Source organism: Protopterus annectens, chromosome 12.part0, assembly GCF_019279795.1.
Source record: "Protopterus annectens isolate FY-2018-M chromosome 12.part0, PAN1.0, whole genome shotgun sequence".
Classification (NCBI taxonomy): domain Eukaryota; kingdom Metazoa; phylum Chordata; order Ceratodontiformes; family Protopteridae; genus Protopterus; species Protopterus annectens.
In genome coordinates this window covers 288,375,124-288,401,914 of record NC_056746.1, presented here as the reverse complement: position 1 = coordinate 288,401,914, position 26,791 = coordinate 288,375,124, and the positions used below count along the sequence as shown (strand labels likewise).

Here is a 26,791-nt window from a genome sequence, read left to right as displayed (position 1 = left end):
TTACAAAGAATGAATATGGGATTAAATCATTTTGTAGTAAGGGACCTATATGAGAAATAATTAATACTGTCTTTGTATTATTTGGAAGGAGAACTTAGTTAGGTGAGTTTGCGATAGTGACGGAACTTAGGGTTAGGGTTTGGGTTACGGTTAGTGCATAGATAGTTGTGTTTATAAGGTTTAGTGTAGGTTTGTAAGGTTTTTGGTGTGCTTGTGTTGTGTGTGTGCTTTTTGGACAGGGGATTTGTTTTGTTTGTTGACTGTCAGGATTGTGGTTTGTCGGGCATGTGAAGTTTCGTGTTTTTGAACTTTCGGTTTTGCGGTGTCGGTGATTTCGTTGTCGGTGTTTTTGCATGTCGGTGTTTTCAGGTAGACCCATATAAATATATATATATATATTATACCAGTTATACTTACAGTACTTTATTGACCTGATGAAGTGGTTATGGAGGTTATGTATTACAGAGGACTGTTAAAAGAATTGATGCCCTTGACCCCTGCTAATGTTGTTGAAAGATGGTAGAGATTATTACTTGGTTGAAATGGGGGATAATGAGAGCTGGATGAGTGGTATTCAGAAAACTGTAAATCTGAATATGAACGGTGATGTAATGAATGGAATGGATGCCAATCTTTAACTTACGTTAACTGTAAGACAAATTTGTACTTGGCAATGGCAAATGAGTGTTGTCCAAGAAATTAAAAAGTTTTATGAAGGAGACTAAAAGTAGTCTAAGATTAAGTTATAAACTGGTTATTGACTCAGGAAGCATTTTGATAGGTACATAGTGTGTGCTGTCCAATGGAAGTCTTATGGGCATGATTGTCTTGTGACTGATAGACTGCTTTTAGTAGTAAGCATAGATTGCACTGCAGGTACACACAGAATATAACAAAGAGTACTGATTAAGATGGTGAGAAAATGTAACAAACACGAGTAGTGGGCAGCGCAGTGGTGCAGCGATAGCTTTGTCGCCTCACAGCAGGAGGTTCTCCGGTTCAGTTCTCGGCTGGAGTGCCTTCTGTATGGAGTCTGCATGTCCTCCTTGCATTTGTGTGGGTTTCTTCTGTGTGCTCCAATTTCTCCCATGTTTCAAAGACATACAGCTAGAGCATTTCTTCCTGGGCTCCACTGAAAACTGGCTTTGTTCCAAGTCGGACTTTCCCGGTAAACATATGTTAAATAAATAGTGAAGCATAGATTGCACTGCAGGTACACACAGAATATAACAAAGAGGACTGGTTAAGATGATGGGAAAATGTAACAAAGATGAGATATATGAAACATGTATGATAGGTGTAGTAAAGGACGTGAAGAGAATTAGGAAAATATAACAAAGTGGAAGGATGAACTGAAAGTATCTATCTTACACCCCAAAATAATGGTAATGTGAGGTAGACTGTGAGAATAAGGTCAACAGTTTTGGTTTATGTTTGGAATTAGATTTGGTGTGCTACTTTGAAGGAAGTCATGGAAGGAGCTAATAATGTTGTTTTAGAAATATTAAGAACCATAGTATATAAGTTAAATGGTGTTATGATAAAACTGAGTGTGAAGAAGATTGGAATAGATTGATGATAATGGTTTTAAGTATAAATAATTATAAATATGTTCAGTAGCAGCAGCAAAGGCTGTTTGTTCTAAAAAATCTATTCTTACTATCTCATCAGTGGTCACATCACGAGTTCCTCTTCCCACAGCTCTCCATTTTACTTTGCTACCTTTAATGAACACTTGTAAATATCATGACAAAATATAGCTGCTACACTTTAGCTTGCTCTTTGGAATCATTGGATGTCCTTCCATTTCACTGCCACGGTATTCGTTACACTAGGGATTCGCTGCCAAGGGTGGCCTGACATCCGGCCAGAATACCAAAGCCTTTTAATTGCTTTAAGGTGTGCTATATGTCATGCGTATGTTCCTTGCATAGCATAGTGCATAAAGGTGACATCCGGATGTACCATCCTCAGAACTTCTTTGCCACCAGTCTGAATGCCATTGCATGTTCACCGGTTTGAACACCCATTCCGTTACTGGTTCACCAAGCTGTTGCAGATAAATGCCCCATTGGGGTTTTGTTGTCTTATCTTTATTTATTTCTTTTGTTGCTTGTGGGGTTTCATGTGATCCAAGAAACGTAAAAGCAACTGTGGGAAACAGACTCATCATAAAGACCATCATGAACAGTGTCTGTTTTCCCTTGGTGCTTCACATGACCATACGTCCTGTTCAATTTGTCAGGCCTTTCTTCCCGAGACCCTTCCTAGTAGGCTTTCTTCTTTGGTACTTTATCTTGAGAATCAATGTCTTGAGTTTCTTGCTAAAGACACAATGGAGGGAAGCTCTCACTCCCAGGGATAGTCATCTGTGAAGAAGGCCAAGAAATCTAGGCCATTATCTTCTGCTATACAGCCTCCACTGGATGTCTTTCCCATGGAGAGTGAAAGCCCAGAGGTTTGTCCAGCTTCATCCTTGGATTCTTCTGCCATGACTGTGTTGGTGGCCAGCAGGGATCCAACCTTAGACACATCTGTAGAGGCATTGCAGACATCTGTTTTGGACATTCAGGGGGAAGCATGTCTGATTACCTCTGAGGTGCTTCGGGGTGTTCCTCAAATTTTAGTCAAAGAAGAAATCCCTACTACAATCATTGTACAATCAGAGGTAAGAGCCTTCTAAATTTTATAAGGCAAACATCCTATTAAAGAAAAAATCAGCAAACTAAACATGTTTCTCCAGCTCCTAAGGATCCACAACGTGAATGGTAGTTCAACACTCAGGGGTTGTTTAGTGCTTTGATGGCTTTTAAACCTCCTCAGGGAGTTTCTGTTCCAGCCCCCCTTGGTCTTCTATCCCCCTTAAAGACCCAAAGAACAGGATTCCTCTGAAGGGGAGTTGGATTCAGTTGAGGAATCCCTTGCTTACTCCTCCCAGATTCCCTCTCCTTTGGATTATGTTTCGGAGGAAGAGGAATCTACCAGTCCTGATACTCCTTTTGAAGAGATTTCTTTTGGGAACAGAATATCTGGGATGATGGAGTTCTTTAAATGGGATTGTGCTCAAGGTTCTGAGATATAAAAAGCATATTATGAGCTACTATAGATGGATTTTCTGAGACCTTCTGCTGTCCCTCCTATTTTGGCTACTTTGTTGGATGCAGTAGCATTTGACTCCCTAAAGGTTCAGGGTGTTTGGTCACCTCATTAACAGTAAGAGCACATCAGTGTCAAAGAGATGAGAGCCCTTCTGCTGGCTCTTCAGGCTTTTCATCCTCTCTTCTCCCCAAGACCTCTCAAGGTGTTTACAGACAATACCACAGTGATGTGGTGTGTAAACAAACAGGGGGATGGGAGACAAAATCTTATCTTCTTTGCCGGTTCGGTGTGGGTACTTGCTATCCAGTCTCAAGTGACTCTTCAGGCAGTTTTTATTCTCTCAGGTCAAAACATTGTGGCAGACACTCTGAGCAGGTCCATAATTAAATCCCATAAATGAATGCTTCACAGTAATGTGTTTCTGGTTATTGCCCACCAGTGGGGTACTCCTCAAATAGATATTTTTTCCTCCCCTGTGAACAGACAACTTCCTGTGTTTTGTGTCAGGGTCCCAGGTCCTCTGGTTTGGAAGGTGGATGCCCTCTCTTTTTCTTGGAAGGGGATGTTTCCCTCTTCTTCCCCTCATTCCAAATATCCTGTTCTGAATTAAACAGGATGCTACCAAAATCTTGTTGGTGGCTCCCTTTTGGCTGAGACAGCAATGCTTCCCTCTTCTTCTGCATTTAGCCAAGGGCAGTCATCACAAGTTATCTCACAGGGTGGACCTACTCACACAAGACAAGGGATCACTCATCCATCCCCACCTGTCTAATCTTCAGCTGACTTTGTGCTTTGTGGGTGATAGGACTTTGATTCCACATAGATACCTTTTTTTTCTGAGGACATGCTTAGAGTCCTGCAGGAGGCCAGGAAACCAAATATGAGGAAAGCCTACTTATCCAAATGTAAGAGGTTTTCTGTCTGATGTCTTTCTCATAACCTGGATCCACTTTCTGTGGCTGTTCCTTTGGTTCTCTCTTATCTCTGTAAATTGCTCAGTTCTGGGTTGGCTATCTCTGCTTGTCTGCCTTAATCTCCTCCTTTAGCTTTTAGAGTTGAAGCTAAACAATTCCTTAAAGGTGTCCTTCATATTAAGCCTCCCAAGAAGCCTGTTCCTCCTTTCTTGTTTTGGGGAAATTGACTCTGGCTCCTTTTGAGCTTACACCTTCAGCTTGCTTTTAACATTGCGCTTGGAAGACTGTTGTTTTGTTAACCATTACTTCTGCAGACAGGTGTCTGAGCTTCAAGCCCTTATGGCTTGTCCTCCTTTTTTGGCGTTTCATAAAGATGTGGTGTCCTTGTGTACTAACCCTTCTTTTATGCCCAAGGTGGTGAATGAGTTGTCCCTTAATCAGGCTATTCATTTGCCCACATTTTTCTCTTCTCAGCAATCTGCCAGTGAGAGATGGTGCACACACTGGATGTGCATAGACAACTCAGATTTTATTTAGATAAGACTAAGACTATTTGAAAATTTGACCAGCTCTTTGTTTCCTTTCATCCTTGGTCTCTAGGATTAGCTGTGTCCAAACAGACTGTTTATTCTTGGATCTCTAAAGGTAATTATTTTTGTTATTCCTTTCATAAGAGCCTTCCTTATTCTGTTAAGACTCATTCTGCTAGAGCTGTGGTGTCTTCTGGTGTTTTTTTTTCAAGGGTTTGGATACTAACTCTATTCTTGAGGCAGCTACCTGGACTTCTGTGCATACATTCACCAAGAAAAAGAAGTTGGATGGAATCTGCAGAGTTAGAGCTGGTTTTGCTAGGGCCATCCTTTATGGCTTTCTGGAGGGCTCCACTGGGCCTTCCTCCTGCTCTCTTCTTCCTGAACTTTGGCTGTCTCCCTAGTGTAATGAATACTACCATACCTTTCAACCTCTTAGAACAAGAAATCTGGAAAAAGCCATTAATAATGGGGGATAAATGCTTAAACACATGGACAGTTTTTTAAATATTGCTGTTACAAACTTAGAAAGTTGGTAGAATAACAGGTTTTGCTTTAGCATGAATTTTCTGAAGGATATGAAGTCTGAAACTTAAATGTCTGTCATTATTTTCTGTCTTCAGTCTTTAATGACTTGCCAATAATTTGCCAGAAACAACAATTTTATGAAAAACAGACCAAAAAGATGAGTAAAAAATTTGGACATTCTGCAAAAATCTGTACAGTTGAGAGGTACTGCAACAGTGATATTGAAGGACCTAGTACAGTTGTGTAAAATCTTACCATAGCAGTAGATTTCCTTCTCTTCACTGTTGCAGTATTCACTTCATCCCCCCTTCCCTTGGTCCATTTCTTTTCTGGGTGTACTGACTAACTCTTTTTTCCTTGGAATGGTGTTACTACTGGCTCTCTCAGTTCTGAGGATAGTACGTCTGGACTTCACCTTTATGCCCTATGCTACACAAGGAACATATACGTGATGTATGGCATACCTTAAAGCAACTCACCTTAAAGCAACCTAAAGGCTTTGGTATACAGGCTGGACTTTGGGCCGCCCTTGGCAGGGGATCCCTAGTGTAATGAATACAGCAAAAGTGAAGAGAAGGAAATCTACCATTATATTAAGATTTTACACAAATGTACTTTCTTCTGTCAGTAGTGCAAGAAGAACAGTGTGTACTTTTCTGTTTCTTATGTGACTTATGTATCTGAAGAAGATGGTTTCTTTTGTTAAAGTAATCTTCTCCAGCTTCCTTTCCATTCCTATCTTCACCAGTCTAGCTGATGTCTCTTGGCCACACCAAAGATGTCCTTCTCAGACTCATCCCTCAACCTTATTTCTACCGATTGGCCTCTGGACTGAATTTCCAGCTTTGCTGACCTCACTAGTGATGCATGACAGACACTTCTGTCTGCTACTTCTTCATCCTCTTCATACATTTCCACACTGACAGCTGTAATAACTCCTTGAATATTGCCCATGCACTTTATGCACCGATTATGCTCCACTGCCACACACATTTCACCATCCTACATGTATCCAGTTCCTTGTACTACTGAGGTAGGCTCATTAGACACACAGTCCCTTTTCTGGCGTGACCTGGTTAAGTGCCTTGCTCAAGGTCACACAACAGGTAAATGAAGGTCAAGGGAGTCAAACCCTAAGCTACAGGAATCTCAGCAAACAGCCTTAACCCTCTGCCCGGCAGCCAGATTTTTACTGATGATATTTTTCATAATACCTTTCTGGTCACAGTAAACCACACCGTGGCATGGTTGCTGTCCTCTTTGGTTCTGCCAGCTCTTCGTATCTTAGCTTAGTGACATTTGTTATAAGTAGGTACAGAATGTTCTCTTCTGTAATATGCACATACAGACCCTGGTGTTGTCCTTTTTCCATGAAGATTTGTGCTGGAGCTGGATATTGATACCTCTCAGATCACAGAGAACACACTGAAATACCCATCAAGACCAGCTTTCTTCTTTTTTTTTAGGTTATCCTTTGATTTTCTCCATTAGAAAACGAGTCTCCTGCTGACCTGCTCCAGGAGATATACTTACTACTGCCCCCTACCAGTTCTTACCATCAGCACTTCTGTTTCTTCCACGCTCATTCCTCTTCCTTAACATTCCTTTCTTTTCCATCTGTCACTGAAGTCCTTTCCTCACACAAAAGACTTTTCCTAACCCATCACCATGTCTCCTAAAAACGTGGTACCATTCCATCTCTCAGTTCCTGTACTCATTTACTTTACCATAATTCTTGCTAAGGGAAGCTACCATCCTAGGGGCAGCATGTGGAGCTGCAGTGTTTTATTTATTGGACTTCTTATATGTTTATGCAGCTAACTCTTCCCCGTTTGTATTCTTTTGGTTTCCTTCTCATTATTTTCCCCTTCTTTTCTTTCCTTTTCTCTTTGTTTTTTGGAACTCTAATGAAGTGACAGCTCTTCTTTCTGAAGACATCTCACTGTTTCCTGTCTTCTTTTGTTTTTGAGGCATTTCTGAACTATATCATTCCAATTCAGCAGATGCAGATAACCCTACAAATACAATGCTAATATTTTGTCCCCAGTTTTCCCAATCACTTCTCCCTGCACTGTGTTACCAGCGTGCCTTTAATGTTCTGAATCATGTGAACATGTAAAGATGCTGGCAGAAAACCATGATCACAGTGTTGCAAGTAGAAGCCTGCATGAAGATTCCTTTCCCATACACCTGTAGTCTTTATTTGATCTGTCTAAAGCAACTGTGAAGTCCCCTGATGACTTAACACTGTGTCATGACATTCCAGAGGCCTACCATACTTTCTGTGAAGTAGTGTTTCCTTGAGTGAGTTTAGCGTGGCTTTTAAGCTGCCACAAATTTCCCCTTCTATCTCCCTCTGTCATTCCCCTTTTTGCTCCATTCTCCCATTTGTCCTCAGACATTGTGGCCTATTAAAATTATGCCTTCCTTTCTCCTCTTTTCTAATGTATAAAGTCACAGTTTACTAAGCCCATGTTTATACCTCAGCTTCTCTGCAGCTTTCATAATTTTGAGAACTCTTCATTGCATGTTTCATTTTTTTTATTTTTCTCTCTTCTGTATGACCTTTGAATCTCCACAAAAAAACAGCTTTTTCAAAGCATTGCGCAGTAAAAAGATAACCTTAGTACATTTGAAATCTAGCCCTTACATCATTTTGTCCAATGTCTACTTGGCCTCACCCATTTTCCTTTTATAGTGAGTAACATGGTTCACCTTAGTAGTGATTATTACCCTTTAAAGCATGTAGCCTTACACCATTTAGCATTAAATCTTGCCTGTCACCTATTTTCCCACAATGGCAGTCATTGAAGGTCTCTTTGGAGCTTGGAAACCCCCCCTTTACCCATATATGTAACTCCTGCACTAATCATTGTATCACCAGTGATGTTGCAATCCAAATCCTATGTGATACGTGATGCAGATATATTAGATATGACAGCTCCTTGCTTTGAACTGTAAGAAACACACATTCTCACACTCACCCTGCTGCTTACTGAATTTTCTCTCGAGAGTTCCACTCTATTAACCACTTCCTTCTTCGAATCAGACATGCATTTTCCAGTCCACATCATAACCTTTATTTATTCTATCATAGTCTTTTGAGACACCACACCAGAGACCTTTCTTAACGCTAGATACACTCATCCACAAGGTTCATCTTGGTAGTCTAGTCATAGAGCTGAATCAAGGTGGACTGGTGAGACCTCTGTGGTGTGAAGCCATGCTGCCTTTTGCTGGTCAGTGAATTGGCATCCAGTCTGCCACTTACAATCCTTTTGTGACATTTAGTAGAATGTAAATGAGATTACCAGCTCTGTAATTAATAGTCTATCATCTTCCTAGCACCATGCCCTTCCTAATCGTGGTAATAAAATAATTGAGAATTGCCTCTACAGTGACAGTTTCTTACTGGCTTTACTTTGGCTCAAGTAATAGCTGAGAGCTTTTTTCACATCTGGAAAAGACTGTGTTCCTTATCAAGTGAAACCCCAAAATTACTTTGGATAAAATCTCTTATTAAAAATGCACCACTTCATTCTGTGAAAAGAAATGCACTTGTCTTTAGTGTGTAGTGCCTGTTATGAAGCAAAAATGAATTAAAAATGTCAAGACATTGGCCTGTTACCTGAAGCCATCTTTATTCGACTTGAAAAGTGTTGGAAGCAGTAAGCCAATCTTTCACATCTGGAAGCTCAGTATGCAGTGATCCTTATGAGTTGGGAATGGTGTAGGCTCTTTAAGCTGCAAGAATGTAGATACCATGACATGATTTTTACCCTTACCTATCTTAATATCTGAGGTGCATGAGAATGAACAAAGTGACTTAACTAGAACTTATTAACACTCCATTCACTTCTGATTACTACTGCAACATATGGAGGACTTTTCCATAGACTTATTGGTGAAGAATAGCAGGCTTGTGTTCCTCTGCCATCCTCATGTAAGACTTTTACCTGTATCCAAATGAGGAAGATAGAATGGAATCCATGGATTTGATGTTGTCTGTTTTCATCCAGTTCAACCTTTGGATTATTGGATTCAATTGGATCAAACCTTGGCACCTTTAGAAGGTGTGGCTCCAGGGCTATGACTCCTCCCTTACCCATAATTCCCTCTATTCTCCCAAATACCTCAAATCTTGTTTGCCACCTGATCAGAAGGCTATGTACAGGGGCTGTAACTAAATAAAGTTTTATTGACTTTTTTATTTTTGTGCTGTTTTTCTAACACACCTCTTCCCCTTTTTATATTTTCCTTCTCAGTGTAAAAAAATAAGTTAGTTATATAGGTTATTATTGTTAGATTCTAGTAGCAGTAAAATCTCTTCCAAGTTCTGTCATTGTTGTTAGTAGTTGCAACTTTCTGTCTTTCTGAGCATTGTTGAAGTCTTAACCTTAGCTTTACTATTTAGATACAATACCTTTGGATTTGTCATATAGAACCTCTTTCCTTCGAAGGCTGAAAAGGTTCCAGTCTTTAAAAAGTGTAGATCCTGTGGCCACAAGATTCTGCAACCAAAAGTCCAAAGAAACAAGAACAGCACATAGTAAACCATGCAGTATACAAAATGCAAAACAGTAAATCCAAGGCCTGGAAACGTTGAGGTTGAATGCAATATTTATTCCAAATAGGAAAAAAAAATCACAAAGCTTTTCGGGATCAACCCTTCACCACTGGTACAATTGCCACTACTTAACAATGTGTATTAAGTCAATGACACAATACAATAATTCACTGCAATCAGACAAATGATTGAACAATTTAGGCTTGTGTAACACAAGATATGCACAATACATACTCAGGTGTCACAAAAGTTATACAAAATACAGGGAAAATAATTTAAAATTTCAGGCACAATTACCACAGCCTAAGAAACACAGTATGATAAAACAATGGCATAGTCCAACTATTCACAGTGAGGTAAGGTAGACAATTCAACAAACACATGCTCCAGTGCCACAAGATCATGCAAGAGTCAGGCCATGATGTCACAGAATTATGCTAACACAGTATGATGTGGCAAACAATTTAAGAACTGTAGGCTCAAGTACCACAGGATCATACAAAAGGCAGACATGGGTATTACAAATTATAAAAACACAGCTAGCTGCATGGCATAGACAGATAAAGCCATGACTGTATCGCAGGTGACCCAAGTTCACATAGTGTCTTGGATGACTGTAGGAGCCAACATAGGAGGATGACAGTTAGTGGTCGTTGCCAGTTCAGCCATCTTGGGGAGAAGTGAAGGGGCTGGCTTACCACATGGGTGAAACCCAGCAGGAGCACTAGTGCCTGCCCCTTAACTTTGTGGGTGATTCCAAGGCAGGAGCAAATGGACTGTAAAGCTCTCACCTTTCCCAGGAATTGCTGGTTCCCATGAACATGGAAGGAATGGGCCAATTAGGTAGAGGTAGAGAAGCCATCTGCTTGTTCTTCTGGGGAGGAGGGGGAAACTAAAAAAAGAAATATGCAATCCCAATGCAAACAAATCACATGTGGCAGAAGCTAACATCACATCACAGGTGCTTGAAGTGAACAAAAACAGCATAATACACTGCAGTAATTGTAGTAAATTAATTTAAAGAGTACCAGTTTAATAAAAATTATTTCAAAGAATATACTTTTGGTGCCACACTTTATTTGTGCATTGCACAGCCACTTAAACAGGTACATTTCAAGTATCCTGGAATAGGATAGTAAGGTCATGTGCCCACTGGCTACTATTTAGTGTGGACTTCTGCAGCCCTGCGTCTTGCACAGCGTTTGGCAGCCCAGCTTAAACAGGAGCTAGGCCATGCAACAAACTATAGCTAGAAAGAATAAACTAATAGCCAATAGAAACTTTCGGTATTACCTAGCTGCCAGCAAATAAAATTCTAGAACATTGCAATTTCGCCCTCTCTCACAAGACAAAACAGCAAATATAGTAATGAATGTAAGAATTATTAGCAAGCAAGAGTTTCAGATTTAGCTTAAAAGGTCACATATTGGGGGTTGAGGAATTACCTGAGTAGTCAGACCAGAAATCATGTTGTTCAAGTGTGAAATGTCAGGCTACTCACCTCAAACAAGCTGAGACAAATACAGACACAGACAAAATTACATTTTAAGTGTTTTATTTATTAAGTATAAAATGTATGGTTGTGCTGATAAAGTATCTTTTTATTGTAGGTTCTCTAGCTTTAGGGAACAAGCTTCAGGATGAGTAGTGAAATCATGATTTCAAAACTCGTTCCCTACCCTACAGTTCAAGGTATTTCATGTATTGTGCAAACTTGACCCCCAAATTTTCCATTTTCTTTTTCTCCCCTTTTTAGATTTGAATTAATATTTCATACTGATATAATTGGGCTATGGTAGTTGCTTAAGCTGTTTGCTGAATAAGGCTTTGATTAATTTCCATCAATTTGTATAAATTGGGGTGTCTTATGTGGCTTTCTACTCTAGTTATTTTTTGCAATGTCAGTTAATTTTATTGCACGTTGGTACTGGATTGAGGGTTGGATTAAGAGTTGTAAGTTTTATGGTTTAATTAGCTTAATCTTAGTGTAGATAGAATGATCTGTTTTGAGGTCCACAACAAGCACTCAAAGGTCACTGCTCATGCCTGAACTTGAACACATGTCCAGGCGTCTGAGTTGGGAAAATGCAACAGCTATGGAGAGGGGATGGGAATGTAAGTTTGGGGGTTCAGACAGTGATCAGGAGGGGATTTAGATCGAAGGAATGAGGGTGGATTTTTTAGGATTAGGGAGCTGGAGGGGAGTTTAGGGTTAAGGAGTGATCATGAACTTTAGGTTTAGGGAGTGAGAGGGGAGTTAGGGTTAGCGTGCAGGACAGTGGAATTGTAAGTTTAGGGAGGCAGTAGTGGGGTTTTAAGTTCAGGGAGTAATGGGGACATTTGTGTTATGAATTGTGAGGGGGAGTACTTTGGTTATGACTGGGGACTGGTTGGGAAATTCAGTGTTAGAATCAACGTCTGGTAAGACTCTACAGCTCATTTGGGTAAGGTTGTGGGAGGTCTAAGCAGTAAAGGAGAATCCGGCTAGTGACAGTTAGGGCACTTGCCATTTGGAGCAAGTGGCAGCAAGCAAATGTGTCATTCCATGAAAATGGAAGTTTTACTGAAATGCTATTTTCCTGTTGACTAATTGCAGTCAGTGTTTTATATAATGTTTATTCTTTTATTTTAATGACTTTCATTTCTAGGGGGTTGATTTGGGTTACCAGTGTTTGAGATGATTGTGTGTGTGTGTGTTTTGTGTGTGCAGTATGTGAAGTTTTTTTTGTATTGATATGAGAAATGCATTCTGCATTTTACTTTATTCACTTGTATATTTTTTTCTATTTTAAACTAAATATAGGTTTAGGTTTGGGTTGTTTTAGGTAACCTAGGGTGTTTTGGGATTGTGTGTATATCTGTGTTTTGCATGTGCAGTATGTGAACTTTTATTTTAGTTTTTAGCAAGTATCTTAAATATTTAGAAGAATTTGAATAAGTTTCAGAGTGCACCAAAAATATTGGTAAATGTATGAAGATGGAAACAAGGCTATGACTAAGATTTTTGCACAGGATTCACAGTACATGGGATGTTGATTAACTGTGCAAATAGCAATTGGCTGGTGCAAGGCTGTGTCCATTTATATTTTCTTATGAACAGGAACATGAATAGTGATGAGTGGTTGTGATTCAGTGCGTCATGATGGAGGTGGAGTAGAGTTAGTCGAGAAATAATGTTTCCCCTCTTACCATGCACTTATGCTCAGACCCCCCTGTCACTCTGATGTCACTCATTACTAAGAAGAATTAAGAGTAGAAGTCATGAGTGCAAGAATGAAAAACAGGAGGGGACTAAGTTATTTGTGGTCAGCTCCCCTCGTACACCCCAAGTGGGTGGCTGTCCCCCATATACCCCATCTTAATCATAGTTCACTCTGAGGACATCCTGGAGTAGAACCTTACAAATTTCTTAGGAAAATGCAGTGTCTGGTATCAGAAGCAAACAAATTTGACATGACATGCTCAGCAAATCCATTTCTTTTAGATTTTTAAACAGTAATGGTAGGTGGTCATTTAATCGAAGAAACCAAAACTAGTACAATGTCTAACTGTGCAATGGGACTGTATTTACAATGTGCAGACTAGTGTGGCTCACCATGCTGGAAATAAAATAGGAAACTGTGCGTGCAAGCTAATGTAGGTCCTACATTATCATAGTTTGTTTTCATAAGCATTGTTATAATTTCTACTACTTAACAAATACCATATGCATAAATGTGTCATAAGGAGGTGGGTTTTATGTATAGCTTTCAAAAACTAACACCATGACACATGTATTGTTACAAAACATTAACAAAAGTAGCAGCTACTGGATAACCACTGGGAGTTTTCATGTAACACTCGTCTAGTCATCACCCAGATAAATATATAAATTAATAATGAATGACCATGGGTAGCCAAATGTTTCTTGTAGTCACTGATTAAGGGTAAGACAAGACTACACTTTGTCTCTCAAAGAGTAATAAATTTGAAATACATACTGCCAAGAAATTCAGTACAGCTCTGAAGGAAAAGATGGTGTTGGGGTAGGAGCAAGCTGTTTTGCAATGAAGCTGAATTGCTTTCTAGAGAGTTAGAAATTTCCACTGGTTCCTGTTTATTAGCATAGAGCAAACATACCTGAATGAATGGAGTCGAGCATAACTGAACAATTTGTCTACTGTTTCAAATGTTTCAAATGTTTGACAATCATGTTGCAAAATAATCCTGTGTTATTTAATCACATTTTACATCGGTCTTGTAATTTTCATCACTCCAGTACCTAGCTCTTTGCTGGTTTCTAGGCATTTTATTTGCAATGGTGTGCCTGTGCATTGGTTATGTTTCTATTATGAACGAAAATCTGTATGGAATTTACTGTTTGAGAATAATACTTGCTGATTAAACTGTTGTTTTGACAAGTTATTTTAAAATTCAGTTTTCAGTAGTACTAGGCACATGTTGCATATTGAGATGTGTTTATTTCTGTGAATTTTTTTCCAGATGACCTGACACTCTTTTTCATTTTATTTTATTTTACAGCCAAATCTCAGTTCTTGAGGGTGGTAAAGGAAAATGCGCCAAGTTCTGTACCACTGGCATGGACGGTGGGATGGCTATATGGGATATCAAGGTAATTTAAGTTAACAGGATAGCATTAGTTCCCCTTGATGAGGACTAGTAAATGGAGTATATGCAGGAAATAGATGTCTTTCTACTTCAGTATTTTATTGTTCTGCTCAAAGCTGGCAGTTATTGTGTACATCAGTAGCAGGGGGTCTGCTTTTCTGACCCCTCAGGAGTGAAGAGCATGAACATTTACACAGCATCTGTTGAAACGTCTTATAAAAAGACCCTGTGTCTGGTTCCTATACATCCTTATAGCGTTCATCAGTTAATAACAGAGATTTCCAGTTTAGGACAAGCTAACCAAATGCACTTCTCATTTCCTACCCTTTTACTTGCCCCTTTGATGTGGGCTTGATCTCCATGCCTTATTCTGCCCCTGTGTGATCAAGAGATTTGGATTTGGAGGGGTTACTACCTTCCTATGGAGGTGCAGTTCCAGCTTAATTTGAATAGACGACTGGAGTTTCCATGTCTTATGCATCCTAAGCCTGTCCCAACAAATCACCTTGGTTGCATTTTCTACTTCTGTCTACTGCTCACACTACTGTTACAGTTAAGCAACAGAAAATAATTTGTCTCATCTTTGCAGCCCTGAAACAGGTCTAAATGGCACACTGCCTTGGTGATATATAGAATTCAGGATACAATATTCACTTTCCCAGACATTCCATTGCATCATCATGGAGCAGCACAGCTAAAACTTTCCACCATACAGGGAAGGCGACAGCAGTATCTTAACATTTGACACCATTCCTGTGACTGATGTTTTCATACCTAACACCATTCCTGTGACTGATGTCTTCATACCTAACACCATTCCTGTGACTTGATGTCTTCATACCCAACACCATTCCTGTGACTGATGTCTTCATACCTAACACCATTCATGTGACTGATGTCTTCATACCTAACACCATTCCTGTGACTGATGTCTTCATACCTAACACCATTCCTGTGACTGATGTCTTCATACCTAACACCATTCCTGTGACTGATGTCTTTATACCTAACACCATTCCTGTGACTGATGTCTTCATACCTAACACCATTCCTGTGACTGATGTCTTCATACCTAACACCATTCATGTGACTGATGTCTTCATACCTAACACCATTCCTGTGACTGATGTCTTCATACCTAACACCATTCATGTGACTGATGTCTTCATACCTAACACCATTCCTGTGACTGATGTCTTCATACCTAACACCATTCCTGTGACTGATGTATTCATACATGACACTGTTCCTGTGACTGACATCTTCACACTGACAGTATCGCTGTGACCGATTGTCTTCATACCTGACACCATTCCTGTGGCTGTTGTCTGAACACCTGGCACCATTTTTGTGACTGTTGCCTTAACATGTGACACCATTCCTGTGACTTATATATTAATATCTGATACTATTCCTTTGACTGATATTTTAACATCTGACACCATTTCTATCACTGATGTCTTAACACTTGGTACCTTTCCTGTGACTGTTGCCTTAACACCTGACCCCATTCCTGTGACTTATATTTTAACACCTGACTCCATTCCTGCGACTGTTGCCTTAACACCTGACACCATTCCTGTGACTGATATCCTAAAGCCTGATCCCATTCCTATCATTGATGTTTTAATGCCTGATACCATTCCTATGACTGATATCTTGTAGGGAATCCTTAAAGTCTGCCAACTCATCAGACTCACAGAAAATATGTTCCCAATTACCTCTTTCTTCACTGTCACACCTCCAACACTTGCTGTCTACCTGAGTAAAAATTCTATGGAGTCTACTTGTGGTATAAAAATATCTATGTAAGCATTTCCAAGCAAAAAATCTTAAATCTAGACTTTGTTGCATATTTGGGAGACATACATCTATCCTCCCATTGTTTCTTTGTGAATTGCTTATCCAGACTCCCTTCCCAAGCCTTTCTAACCTCCTGTGATTAATTCTTATAGTTATATTTCACCTTAACTGTTAAGACCATTCCTGTGACTACCACCGTAACTGTTACCATCATTCCTGTTTCTCGTATGTTAACAGAGGAGCATTCCTGTGACTTCTGCCTTACCAGCTGACACTGTTGTTGCTTTCCACATCTGCAGACGTTGATGTCAGTGGTTAGTGCCCCCCCATCCCTCACTATGTTGGAACTGATGCAACATCTTTGGGGTCTGCAGCGTATCTATTAAGTGCATTTACGGCTGCAGGTTAAAACAATTCATTTTTAATCATGAATGTCCATTCTACATGGCATATGTGTGACACATAAATTGTAGAAAACAAACTACATAGAGTAACTGGGGCTTAAGTCCAGGTGAACCGTAATGATGTGCCTTTGTTAGAAAATGGGAGAATTTTTGCAGTAACTAGTTAATTCATTTCCTCATTCTTCACCTTGTTCCTACTTTTCATAACTAATGAATAATTATTTTCTTTTTTTTCTCTCAGTTATAGTAGACTTCCTTTTTCTAGCCCTTTAGCACTGATTGTACATGCTTTGCTCTGCCTTTATTGCTTCTCACCGGAGTCCCTTCCTTACTCTTCGCTCCATTTATAACAGGACTAATAAGAGATGTGTCTCTTGTACTTTGTCAGGTTTTATTACTGTGTGTATCATTTGTAGTTTTCTAACACATGAAGAAGTAAATTAATCAAAAATGATTCAGTATTGTTTCAGCTGTCATACAATATTTTATTTTTTAAAGATTATTATAGGGAATGAATTGCAATTACTCATTTTTATCCTTTTCATATCTTAACTGAAAATAAGCTTATATAGCTTAGTATGAGTTTCCTCTTGAACATTTTAAAATTCATTCTTTGGTTGAAGAAAGGTACTAGAGTTTCTGTGAGTTTCACTTTACTAGCTGCCTTGGTAACATATCTGACAGTATAACTGGTATCTATGTTTTAAATCTCAAAAATTAATTTTGTTATTTTTAATGCTAGTTTATAAACCATTTTCAAAGGAAGTACTGTAGCTGTAAACATGTTATAGTTACAATGAGTTGTGTTAAAACTTCTGATAGTAATAGAGGTTAGCCAATGTTTATTGCATAACAGTCATACCGGTAGCAGTATTTTCAAAACGTCTGTGGCTCTGAATCCTGTTTTCACAGGCAATGTAATCAGCAGGAAAATGACAACAGAAAGTTGAATAATTTGTTGCCAGTCAGCTGGTAGGGAGGCAGTGTATTGTCAATAATTTGGGCTCAGATGAGAACCTGGTTACTGGATGGCTTAGGCAGAGGAAGGCTGTGACCGTGTGCCAACTCATTTTTCCTAGGAAAAGAGTGGACCTCCTGGTGTTGTGCGCTTGATATCCCTTACTGTCTGTAGGACATGGACCGACACCTACAGGTAAACAGTATATATGGGAACATGTACAGACCTCTGCACTGATGCTGTTGCGCCTGGTTCTTTTCAAATTCCCGGAGAACTTCATTTCAAACATTACCTCTAGCTTCTTTTGCATCATGTTCAAATTGAAGGGAAAATTGTGAGTCATAAGATTTTGACAAAGAATCGCAGCTAAGGTTAACTCTGGTCAAAACCTCAAATGTATAATCACAAAAAATAGTATGTTTGTTGATTTATTACTAGAGAAAGCATCAGAGTGGCAGTGTTTGTGTCAAGACTTGTTTACTTTGGTACCATATCATATAAAGTGAAGAATTAAACGTAAGCTATACAAGTACATATCAAGACACAGCAACAAAACTAATTAGCATAAAAATGTTAACAAAATTGAAAAAATGTGTAATGAGAACAATAAGGAATATGTAGTACTGTAAGACTGAAGTAAATGGGGAATGCTATATGGAATATGGAGGATGTTATACATAGGTTGCATAAATATGTTAATTATGAAAGGCTTAATGAAATACAGTTGATCTATGAAACTCAAAGGCAAAAGTTAAATTAAGAAGTGGGTAGTTGATGAGAAAAGGAGAACACCATCATTGTGAAGATATGTTTTCATTCATCAACCGTGATACTAAGGGGGAGGCAACAGCAGCAAAAGAATTCAGGAGGACCAATCAGTGTACCGTGTCTTGATTAAACACTCTTTGCGTTATAGTATAGTGTTATAAAAGTTTAAAGAAAAAAATTGACACACACGATGCATCAACTGTCCTTTGTGATCACCATGGCAGCATAAACCCATCAGAGACTAGCAACACCAATCAGTGGAATGCCTTAGCAAAAGCCTAAATGTTCTAGATTGCAGAAATAACAGGTTTACCGCTGCTATAATGAATTTTTGTGACAGTGCTGCTCAGCACAGGTATGAGGAAGACATATTGCAGATAGTAATCGTTCAGCAGGTGACAACAACAGATATCATAACTCTTGCAATACACAGTTAAAAAGAGTCTTAACTGGCAGGGAGAACAATATCTCTGTGTTCTTCATTAGGTCACTGTTGCAGTACTGCTGACAACTGGAAAGTATCATGTCTAGGATACCATATATCTGGCCAGTATACAAAAAGATTAGACACCGTCCTTTTGCACTGTGTGTCAGACCTATGACCTATGCACAAGACTATGTGCTGGTAAATAAGGGGCATACAGGCATGAAAATCTTCAGAACTTTTTTGCCACCAGTTCATGAAGGAAGACTACATCTGATATCGTGGTCTCAGCCATATGGCCTGTGTCAGCTGAATTCTTTTTGGGCAGATAAGTACCTGTTTGGGTACCCTTCTTCTTTTCTCTGTTTGTATTTCATGTCATCCAGGAGAGGGAAATGTGGCTGTGGTCAGCAGATCCCCTATAAAAATTCCCACACAGAATGTTTCTTCTGTTTAGGACCTCAACAAAACTATAGCAAGTGTACTATTTGTCAGCCTTCTGTTCCAAAGACTATTAGAGGTCATTTAGCTGGTTTGAAATTGTAGTTAGAAAACCAACATTTTGAGAACTTGCAGGAGGAAAGATGGTTTCCAAGTCATTGCTTTCCAATGTCCTTCAACAGCCTCATAAGAAAGCGCAAAAAAAATAAAAAATTAAGAAAACTTCAGTCTCTTTCATCCAGTCAAAGTCAGACGTCTTGTTTGAGGCACATGATGAGCATGTAGACCACTCAACAACTTCTGCTCCCACTGTCGAAACCTCTAGAGGCCAACAAGGCACAGGCATCTGGCATGTCCCTTCTGGCTGACCAGATGACCTATAAGGGTTTTTAGGAAAAATCTTGTCTGGTTATATTTAAGGGACACAGAGGTTTACTTCAGATTCTTGTCCAGGAGGATGTAGCAGGTACCCTTATGGAGATAAGTCAGGGATCCTCTTCTCCTCATGTTATATCTTTGGATATTCCTAAGAAGGGAAAGCAGAAGGCAAAGCATACCTCCTCCATCACTCATACTCCAAAAGATCCTCAACAGGAGTTCTATAATATTTTTTAAGTCTCAGGGACTTTTTAAAACCTTAATGTCTCTGCAGCCAGTTCAGAATTTCTCTTCTGCTTTTTCTATCCCTCAAAAAAGAAAAAAAGAGACTCTTCTTCTGAAGATGATTCTTCTTAAGAGGATTCTTCTTCAGATACTAATGTGGAATCATTGGCTTATTCATCATCAATTCATTCTCTCACATGATATGAAGCTGAAGCTGAGGACAGTCTATCTCCTGACTCTCCTTAGGAAAAGCTGTCTTTTAGTGACACTATTTATAAAATGATGCAGTATTTCAATTAGCAAGGCAAGTAGGTAACAGACATCCAAAAGAGGTATTGTGATTTATTGCATGTGGTTGTCCCTAAACTTTCTGGAATCCCAATTCTGTTGGAAACGTTAGAAGTTATTTTCCTTTCTGCATCTGTGGCACTTGAATCACAACCTCACGCATCTAAAAAAAATGATAGATTTTATAAGGTGCCAGATTCTTATAAATACTTATATAAAAGATGTTGTCTCTATGGAGTCTAATAAGACTTCTTCTAATGCTTTGCCGAATGATAAAACAGTAGAGCTATGTAGAAGTATGGAAAAATGGTGTATAAATCTGCCATCTTATCTTTCTCTGCCATAAATCACCAGATCCACATGATTAAATACTGATCTATTTTTGCCAATATGAATTAATTAATTTCTGATATTCCTGATTCTGACAACCAAAATCCCTTGCAAAATTTGCTCAACTCAATCACTCAGGTTGCACTTACAAGACATTCCATCAAGTGTGGCTATGATACTGCAAATGCCTCTTCCAGAGCAGCAGCTACTTGGTCCTTAGGAGATATAACTGGCTTTGCCTGATGACATTAAGGCCAAACTTTTGGATGCCCCTTTACATAAGGATAATTTGTTTGGACCAGCTTCTGCTGAAATCTTCCAAAACCTGCAGGAAAATGGAAAGATTAGACAGGATTTCAATCCTCCAAATCTGGTGCTTTATAACTTAAAGTTTGAAAATCCCAGCAAAAAGGAAATACATTCTCTTAAGAAAAAGTGGCTGGATAAACTTAAATCAGATTTTAAGGGATCAAAAGGATCCTTTGCTGACAAAAACTCCAACTTATGACTGCTTTCATTCCTCTTGCCCCCCCCCCCCCATCTCTCCACCTTGACCAACCCTTTCCAACCTTTCAGGAAGATTTTACAGTGCCTTTGCTTTTGGAGAATGATGACATCTGACATTTGGGCACTGACCATTATTCAAGAAGGGTGAAAATTTCTCTAAAACTCTCCCCCAGTTCAGGTGCTCTCAAGCCACAGCAGTTGATTGTTCCAATCTTACAAGAGAGTTATTCCATCAGGGGATTATAGAACTAGTCCCTGCTCATTAAAAAAGAAAAGGGTTTTATTCCAGGCTGTTTCTAGTACCAAGAAAAGAACGGCCATGGAGATCCATTTTGGAATTATCCACCTTGAACACTTTTCTGAGAATGCCAAAATTCAAAATGTTATCTCTCCAATGTTTACTTCCTATGATTTTTCCTTAAGGTTTATTTGGTTACCTTGGATCTGAAGGATATCTACCTTCACATTCATATGCATCCAAATCATAGAAAATTCTTCAGATTTTAAGCTTTGGGGTATCATTTTCAGTTGTCTATGTTGCCCTTTGATCTTTCTACAGCACCATGAATTTTCACCAAATGTCTGGGCCCATACTAGCCTTCTGCAGACTTCAAGGTATCCACATTTACTCTTACTTAGCAGCTTTTTGATTCAGACCACTTTGGTTCAGAAAGCATTACATAATTTACAGTTTACAATCAATCTTCTTCAGAACATAGGTTTCACACTAAACCTGAAGAAATCTACCCTTCAACCCTCTCAGCATCTAGTGTTTCTGAGATATCTGCTGGCTACCTTTTGCATGATGGCTTTTCTTCTTCAAGAAAAATCTGGGTTCTAACTTTTTCCCTACTATCCCTCTCAAATCTGAAAATGATATCTGCATTAGAGATTCTGAGAGCCATGGGGTACATGGCATCTATAATTCAGAATGTTCCTATGCCCAATTTCATATGTGGATGATTCAGTGTTATCGCAAATCAATTTGGGCACAACATTGTGGTCCCCTGTCCTTCCTGATTCCTCTCTTACCTTTTGTGAGGAAAGAAATCCCATGGTGAATAAACCAGATAACACTCAATCCAGATGTTCCCTTTCTGGTTCCTTCTCCCCTCCAGAAGGTCTCAACAGATGCTTCAGATCTGCCCTGGGAAGCCTTTTCAATTGGTATGAAAGTCCAAGCAGGACAGGAGCTGTCACATAAACTTCAAAGAGATGAAAGCCTTGGTATTTATCCTGCAGACTCTTTACTGCCTCTGATCTTAAGGAACTTTACACGTCCTAACAGACAATACTACAGTCATGTGGTATATGAAGAAACAAAGGGGAACAAAGTCCTGCCAACTCTGCAGACTGGCCATGATGGCTTGGGATATTGGTATTTGCCACAATCTTTTTCTCCAGGTGATTTACATCCCATTAGAAATAAAATCAATAGCAAAGTATCTCAACAGATCCATTGAAGACCCAAATAAATGGATGCTGAACTGAAATATTTTCCTCCAAATTGTCCATCAGTGAGGAAATCCACAGATAGATCTTTTTGCCTACACTCTGAACAAACAGTTCAGACTATTCTCCTCCAGAGTTCCATGCTGGCTAGTATGGAAAACAGAAGCTTTAGCAATCTTATGGACATGGAAATTCCTATGTGCCTTCTTGCATTTCCTCTTATTCAAAAAGTCCTTCTGGAGATACAGAAAAACAATCCAAAATAATGCTAGTAACTCAGTTTTAGTCCAGAAAACTTTGGTTCATTCTTCTTTTTCATGTATCCAATGGTAGTCACCACAGGTTACCTCACTGGATGGATTTACACAACAAAAAGGGCTCTCTCATTCATCCAGCTTAAAAACTCTTAATTTGTCTGTTTGGATGATAGGCTTCTCATTCCCTTCAGATACCTTTACTCTGAGGAAGTGTTGCAGGTAATAAAGGAGGCAAAGAAACCTGCAAAATTCGGACATTTCCAAATTGAAACGAGTTTCTATCTGGTGTCATAACAGAGGACAAGATCCTTATCAACTGGAATAACCTATTATTCTCACATATTTGTGATGAGCTACTTAACTCATTGCTAGCAAACACCTCAATCAAGGAGCATCTGTCACTCATATCTGTCTGTTTGCCTAGAGATTCCCCTCTTTCTTTTATGGTCAGGCAGTTCCTAAAATATATCCTTCATAACAGGCCTCCAAGAAAATCCATCCCTTCCTGAAAAAAATAAAGTAAAAAAATATAAACTCCTCATCCTTTTGTTTCAGCTTCTTCTTCTTAAAAGTTCTGTATCTGGAAGACAGCACTGTTAGTCATCTTAACTTCTGCTAAAAGGGTATCAGAATTACAGGCTGTTATGTGCTCTTCACCTTTCCTGATTTTTCATAAGTATATAGTTTCCCTTAGGGCTATTCTCTCATTTATGCTTAAAGTGGTCTCTGAAATGTCCTTTTATCAGTGTATTCATCTTCCACATTTTCCTACCTCCTCACAATAAGGGAATCCTTCATTTACTAGATATCCACAGGCAACTAAGAATCAGTTTGGATGGAATAAATGCTATCAGAAAATCTGGGCAATTGTTTATTTCTTTGTGGAAAAAATGGTGTTTTTCTCATGCCATTTCCCTTTTTTGTTCTTTCCATGAAAAATCTCTCCAAGGTCTGGTCAGAACTCACTGCACTATATCAGTTGCTTTGCCTGGAGTGTTCTTTAAGAGTCAAATTCATACTTTTAACAAACATAATTTTAATACTTTTTCAAGAGCCTGAGCTGTTTTTTCCAGATCTTGATACTTTTTTAAGAGCCCGAGCTGGTTTTTCCAGATCTAGTCTTCATGGGATACTGGGCCCAAATTCTATGTCTCAAAACCTCCCCTCATTTAGCATACAAGCTTCAGGAATCTTCCCAAATGTCCGTATATTGCAACCGTGATCTAATGACGAACATAATACAGCTGTGTAAGAACTTATAATACAGAAGATGCTTGAATCAATCACTGTTGCAGTGTATGCACCCTCCTTCATAGTTTCTAAGTTTCTATCTTCTTTTGGCCAAGGTAGACTCTTCCTTACTATGTCCTCTTTATTGCCTTATAGCTGAGGCACCTATCCTAGAGCACTAGCATCATAGAAATATTTTCCTGGAGCAAGAAATCTCTCAAAATTTTCATGCCTGTGTATCCCTTATGTACGAGCACATAGTCTTGTGCATAGGTCATAGGTCAGACATGTGGCGCAAGAGGAAAGGTGCCCTAACCAAACACTGATGTATTTAGATATGATTCAATAATTCAACAGTGAATATAATATAGATGGTACAAACAATTTACAGCAGCTATGAAACGAGAGAAGGAAGAAAGAAGCAGTTCTGAAAGGAATGTAGCAGACAAAGAGAATCACACACACACACACACACACACACACACATACACACACACACACACACACACACACACACACACACACACACACACACACACACACACACACACACACAAAGTGTGTGGAAGAGGAGAGGGGGAGGGTCTAAAAATATTAAAATGTTTTTTTATACCTGTTATATGGAAGCTATCAGGTTTAACTGAATTTTATCTAGCAAGTATATTTCACCAGAGCTGAATTTTATGCTTTATTTATATTTTTATTATTGTATATTACTGCTTGATAAATTTGCTTAGCAAATCTAGGTACATAGATTGACAGACATTAAAATCAACCAGCTGTTACTTTTGAACTGAGTTGTATAATGTATGCACTTCTGCAAGCATGCAGTTATTTTACATGTTATGAATGCATTATGAAAATAACACATCTTTAATACATCTACTAATAAATTTACAAAAATGATGCAACAGGGAAATACGTCTATGCCAGTATTAGAAATGCAGCCTCTTCAAAAAATGAAAGTGTGAGCTTTCATATTTGAAAAGGATCTTGTTTCAGAATAAAAGCACTAACTTCACTTACAAGAAATACTTTCACTTTGTCACTTTTTTATCAGTCGAAGGTACTGGTTTTAAGAGGGTCTATGTCAAATATTCGAACTTCCAAAATGTTGAATACCATATGGTCGATATTTGGAAGTTCGAATATCTAATTAAAAAAAAAAAGAAAAGAAAAGCATACACTAACAGTGCTGTGCCACCCACACACCCCCTACTTAAATATATGAACTCCGAGACCGCACTTCAGTGCAGAAAAGGGAAATTCTCCCATTATGCACTGTACGGCGCCATTAAACGTCAACCTTCGAACACTTGAAATGTCGAACATGTGGTTTTGACCATATAACGTTTGACATTTTAAGCGTTCGAATAATTGGCATAGACCCTTTTAAGACTGGGTTCAGTTTACTTGTATGCATCTTGTAATCCTGAGGGGGGTGGGAGGTATGATTACCTACTTAAACAATCTCTGTTGTTAGTTGTAGTTTATAGTAATAGATGTCAGATGGGATTCCCCCAGTTGTTTTGTATATTTTACAGAAGCAAAGTCCTTCTGTTCAGATACCAAAAAAGTGCTGTGTGCTTTTGCATAACTTGTTTGTGTATGCAGCAACATACCCAAGTCTCCTTACCTTCTGCAGAGTGTTAAGCATGAGTTTCACAGCATGGTAAGTAGGCTCAGTGTGTGATCTAAAATCAAGCTTGAGCCTTGAAGTACAAATCTCTGGGGAATCAGGTGCAGTAATAGCTTCTAATGTTTGTATGCTGTTGAACAGCTTATAATGTTATGCATTTTTGTCTCTAAACTGCATTGGTTGGTACTGAATATTGCCATCTCTCTGTGGCACAGAGGGTTTTAAGGACAGAAGAAATGAAATACCTGTTAAATATATGGCATTAGATAGGCATGTTGCAAAGGTAAGTTTGTTTCTGTCTCATTTATAGGTGAATGATGGTGAGACCTGAATAAACGGGCTATTTCACCAGCAAAGCTAGAAAATAATAGATGTTGTACAGATGATCTGTTATGCTACTTCCCAAAATTTTGTACCCCCTAGTAATGCCTTCATTGTATTCAGGAACCTGTGATCTTACAGAGGATTTTAACAGTTCTGACATTTCTTATTGTTTTGTCCTTTGAAAACATCTCAGACTGATTGTCTTTGTATATTCCTTTATCCTACTTCTTCTAAAGCTCTATACCTTTCTTTGTTTCAGAGTTTGGAATCTGCAATGAAAGACCTGAAAATTGTCTGAAGTACAAGACCTGTAACAGTCAACTATAAAGAGCATTTTTTTCTTACAGGTTCTGCTCTTAAAATGCAAAGCTTTTCTTTGAATTCTAATATGCTTATAAAGTAAACCTTAGTTAGAAGTGATTCTTAAGAATCATTGGACAAGTCCCAGTTTTACAGTGCATTAAACAATCATTTCAAACAACAGGAAATAACTAAATATAAAAAGCTGGATTTTTTTTTTAAATATGCTGGTCATATAGTGCTTATAACAGTTGTGAAGATTAATTCCAAATAAACCAATTTTTTTTTTCATTGACCCATTGTGTACCATTTTAATTGTGATAGAAATTGGATAATATTTCCAAAAATGATTTCCAAAGGTCAACATTAAAGCATATGTGCATTCCTTTTTTATTGTCACAAAGATAACCCAGAGAAGGGAATACTGCAAAAATGATAATTATCTGATTTTTTTCACAATAACTGGTCATTGCAAGATATAGATATTGCCCCAGATTCTGAAACTGTTTGTACGTGGGGCAATATACTGTACTAGGCCAGAACTGCTCTGTGTATATCTGCATACTTAGTGCAGTGCCCTGTCCTGAAACCAGATGTTGTGGAATCTCAGCCACTGCCCTGCCCTTCAGAACTAGGATAAGAGTAAAAAAAACATTTCAAGGGAGGAGCCATACAGCTAAGTAAGTGAATAGTTAATGCTCAAGCTAATTTTTGTTTCTGAGATCCTTAGAGCTGTGTTGGCTGAAGCTTTGTGCATCTGGTAGAGATCACCCTAGGCAGATTAGTCAGAGTTAAAAAGTAATCAAACGTGACTTTG

At 38.7% G+C, this 26,791-nt stretch overlaps 1 protein-coding gene across 1 annotated transcript in view; it reads left to right on the top strand.

The window, feature by feature from the left end:
- The window catches only part of ARPC1B (actin related protein 2/3 complex subunit 1B), a 258,119-nt gene extending 231,850 nt beyond the window's left edge, over positions 1 to 26,269 (top strand). Inside the window, exons 9-10 of the mRNA XM_044089351.1 lie at positions 14,160 to 14,250; positions 25,934 to 26,269. Coding sequence (XP_043945286.1) covers positions 14,160 to 14,250; positions 25,934 to 25,972 — 130 coding nt within the window. The 3' untranslated portion in view covers positions 25,973 to 26,269. The remainder of the gene's footprint in view (positions 1 to 14,159; positions 14,251 to 25,933) is intronic.
- Positions 26,270 to 26,791: the final 522 nt, after the last annotated feature.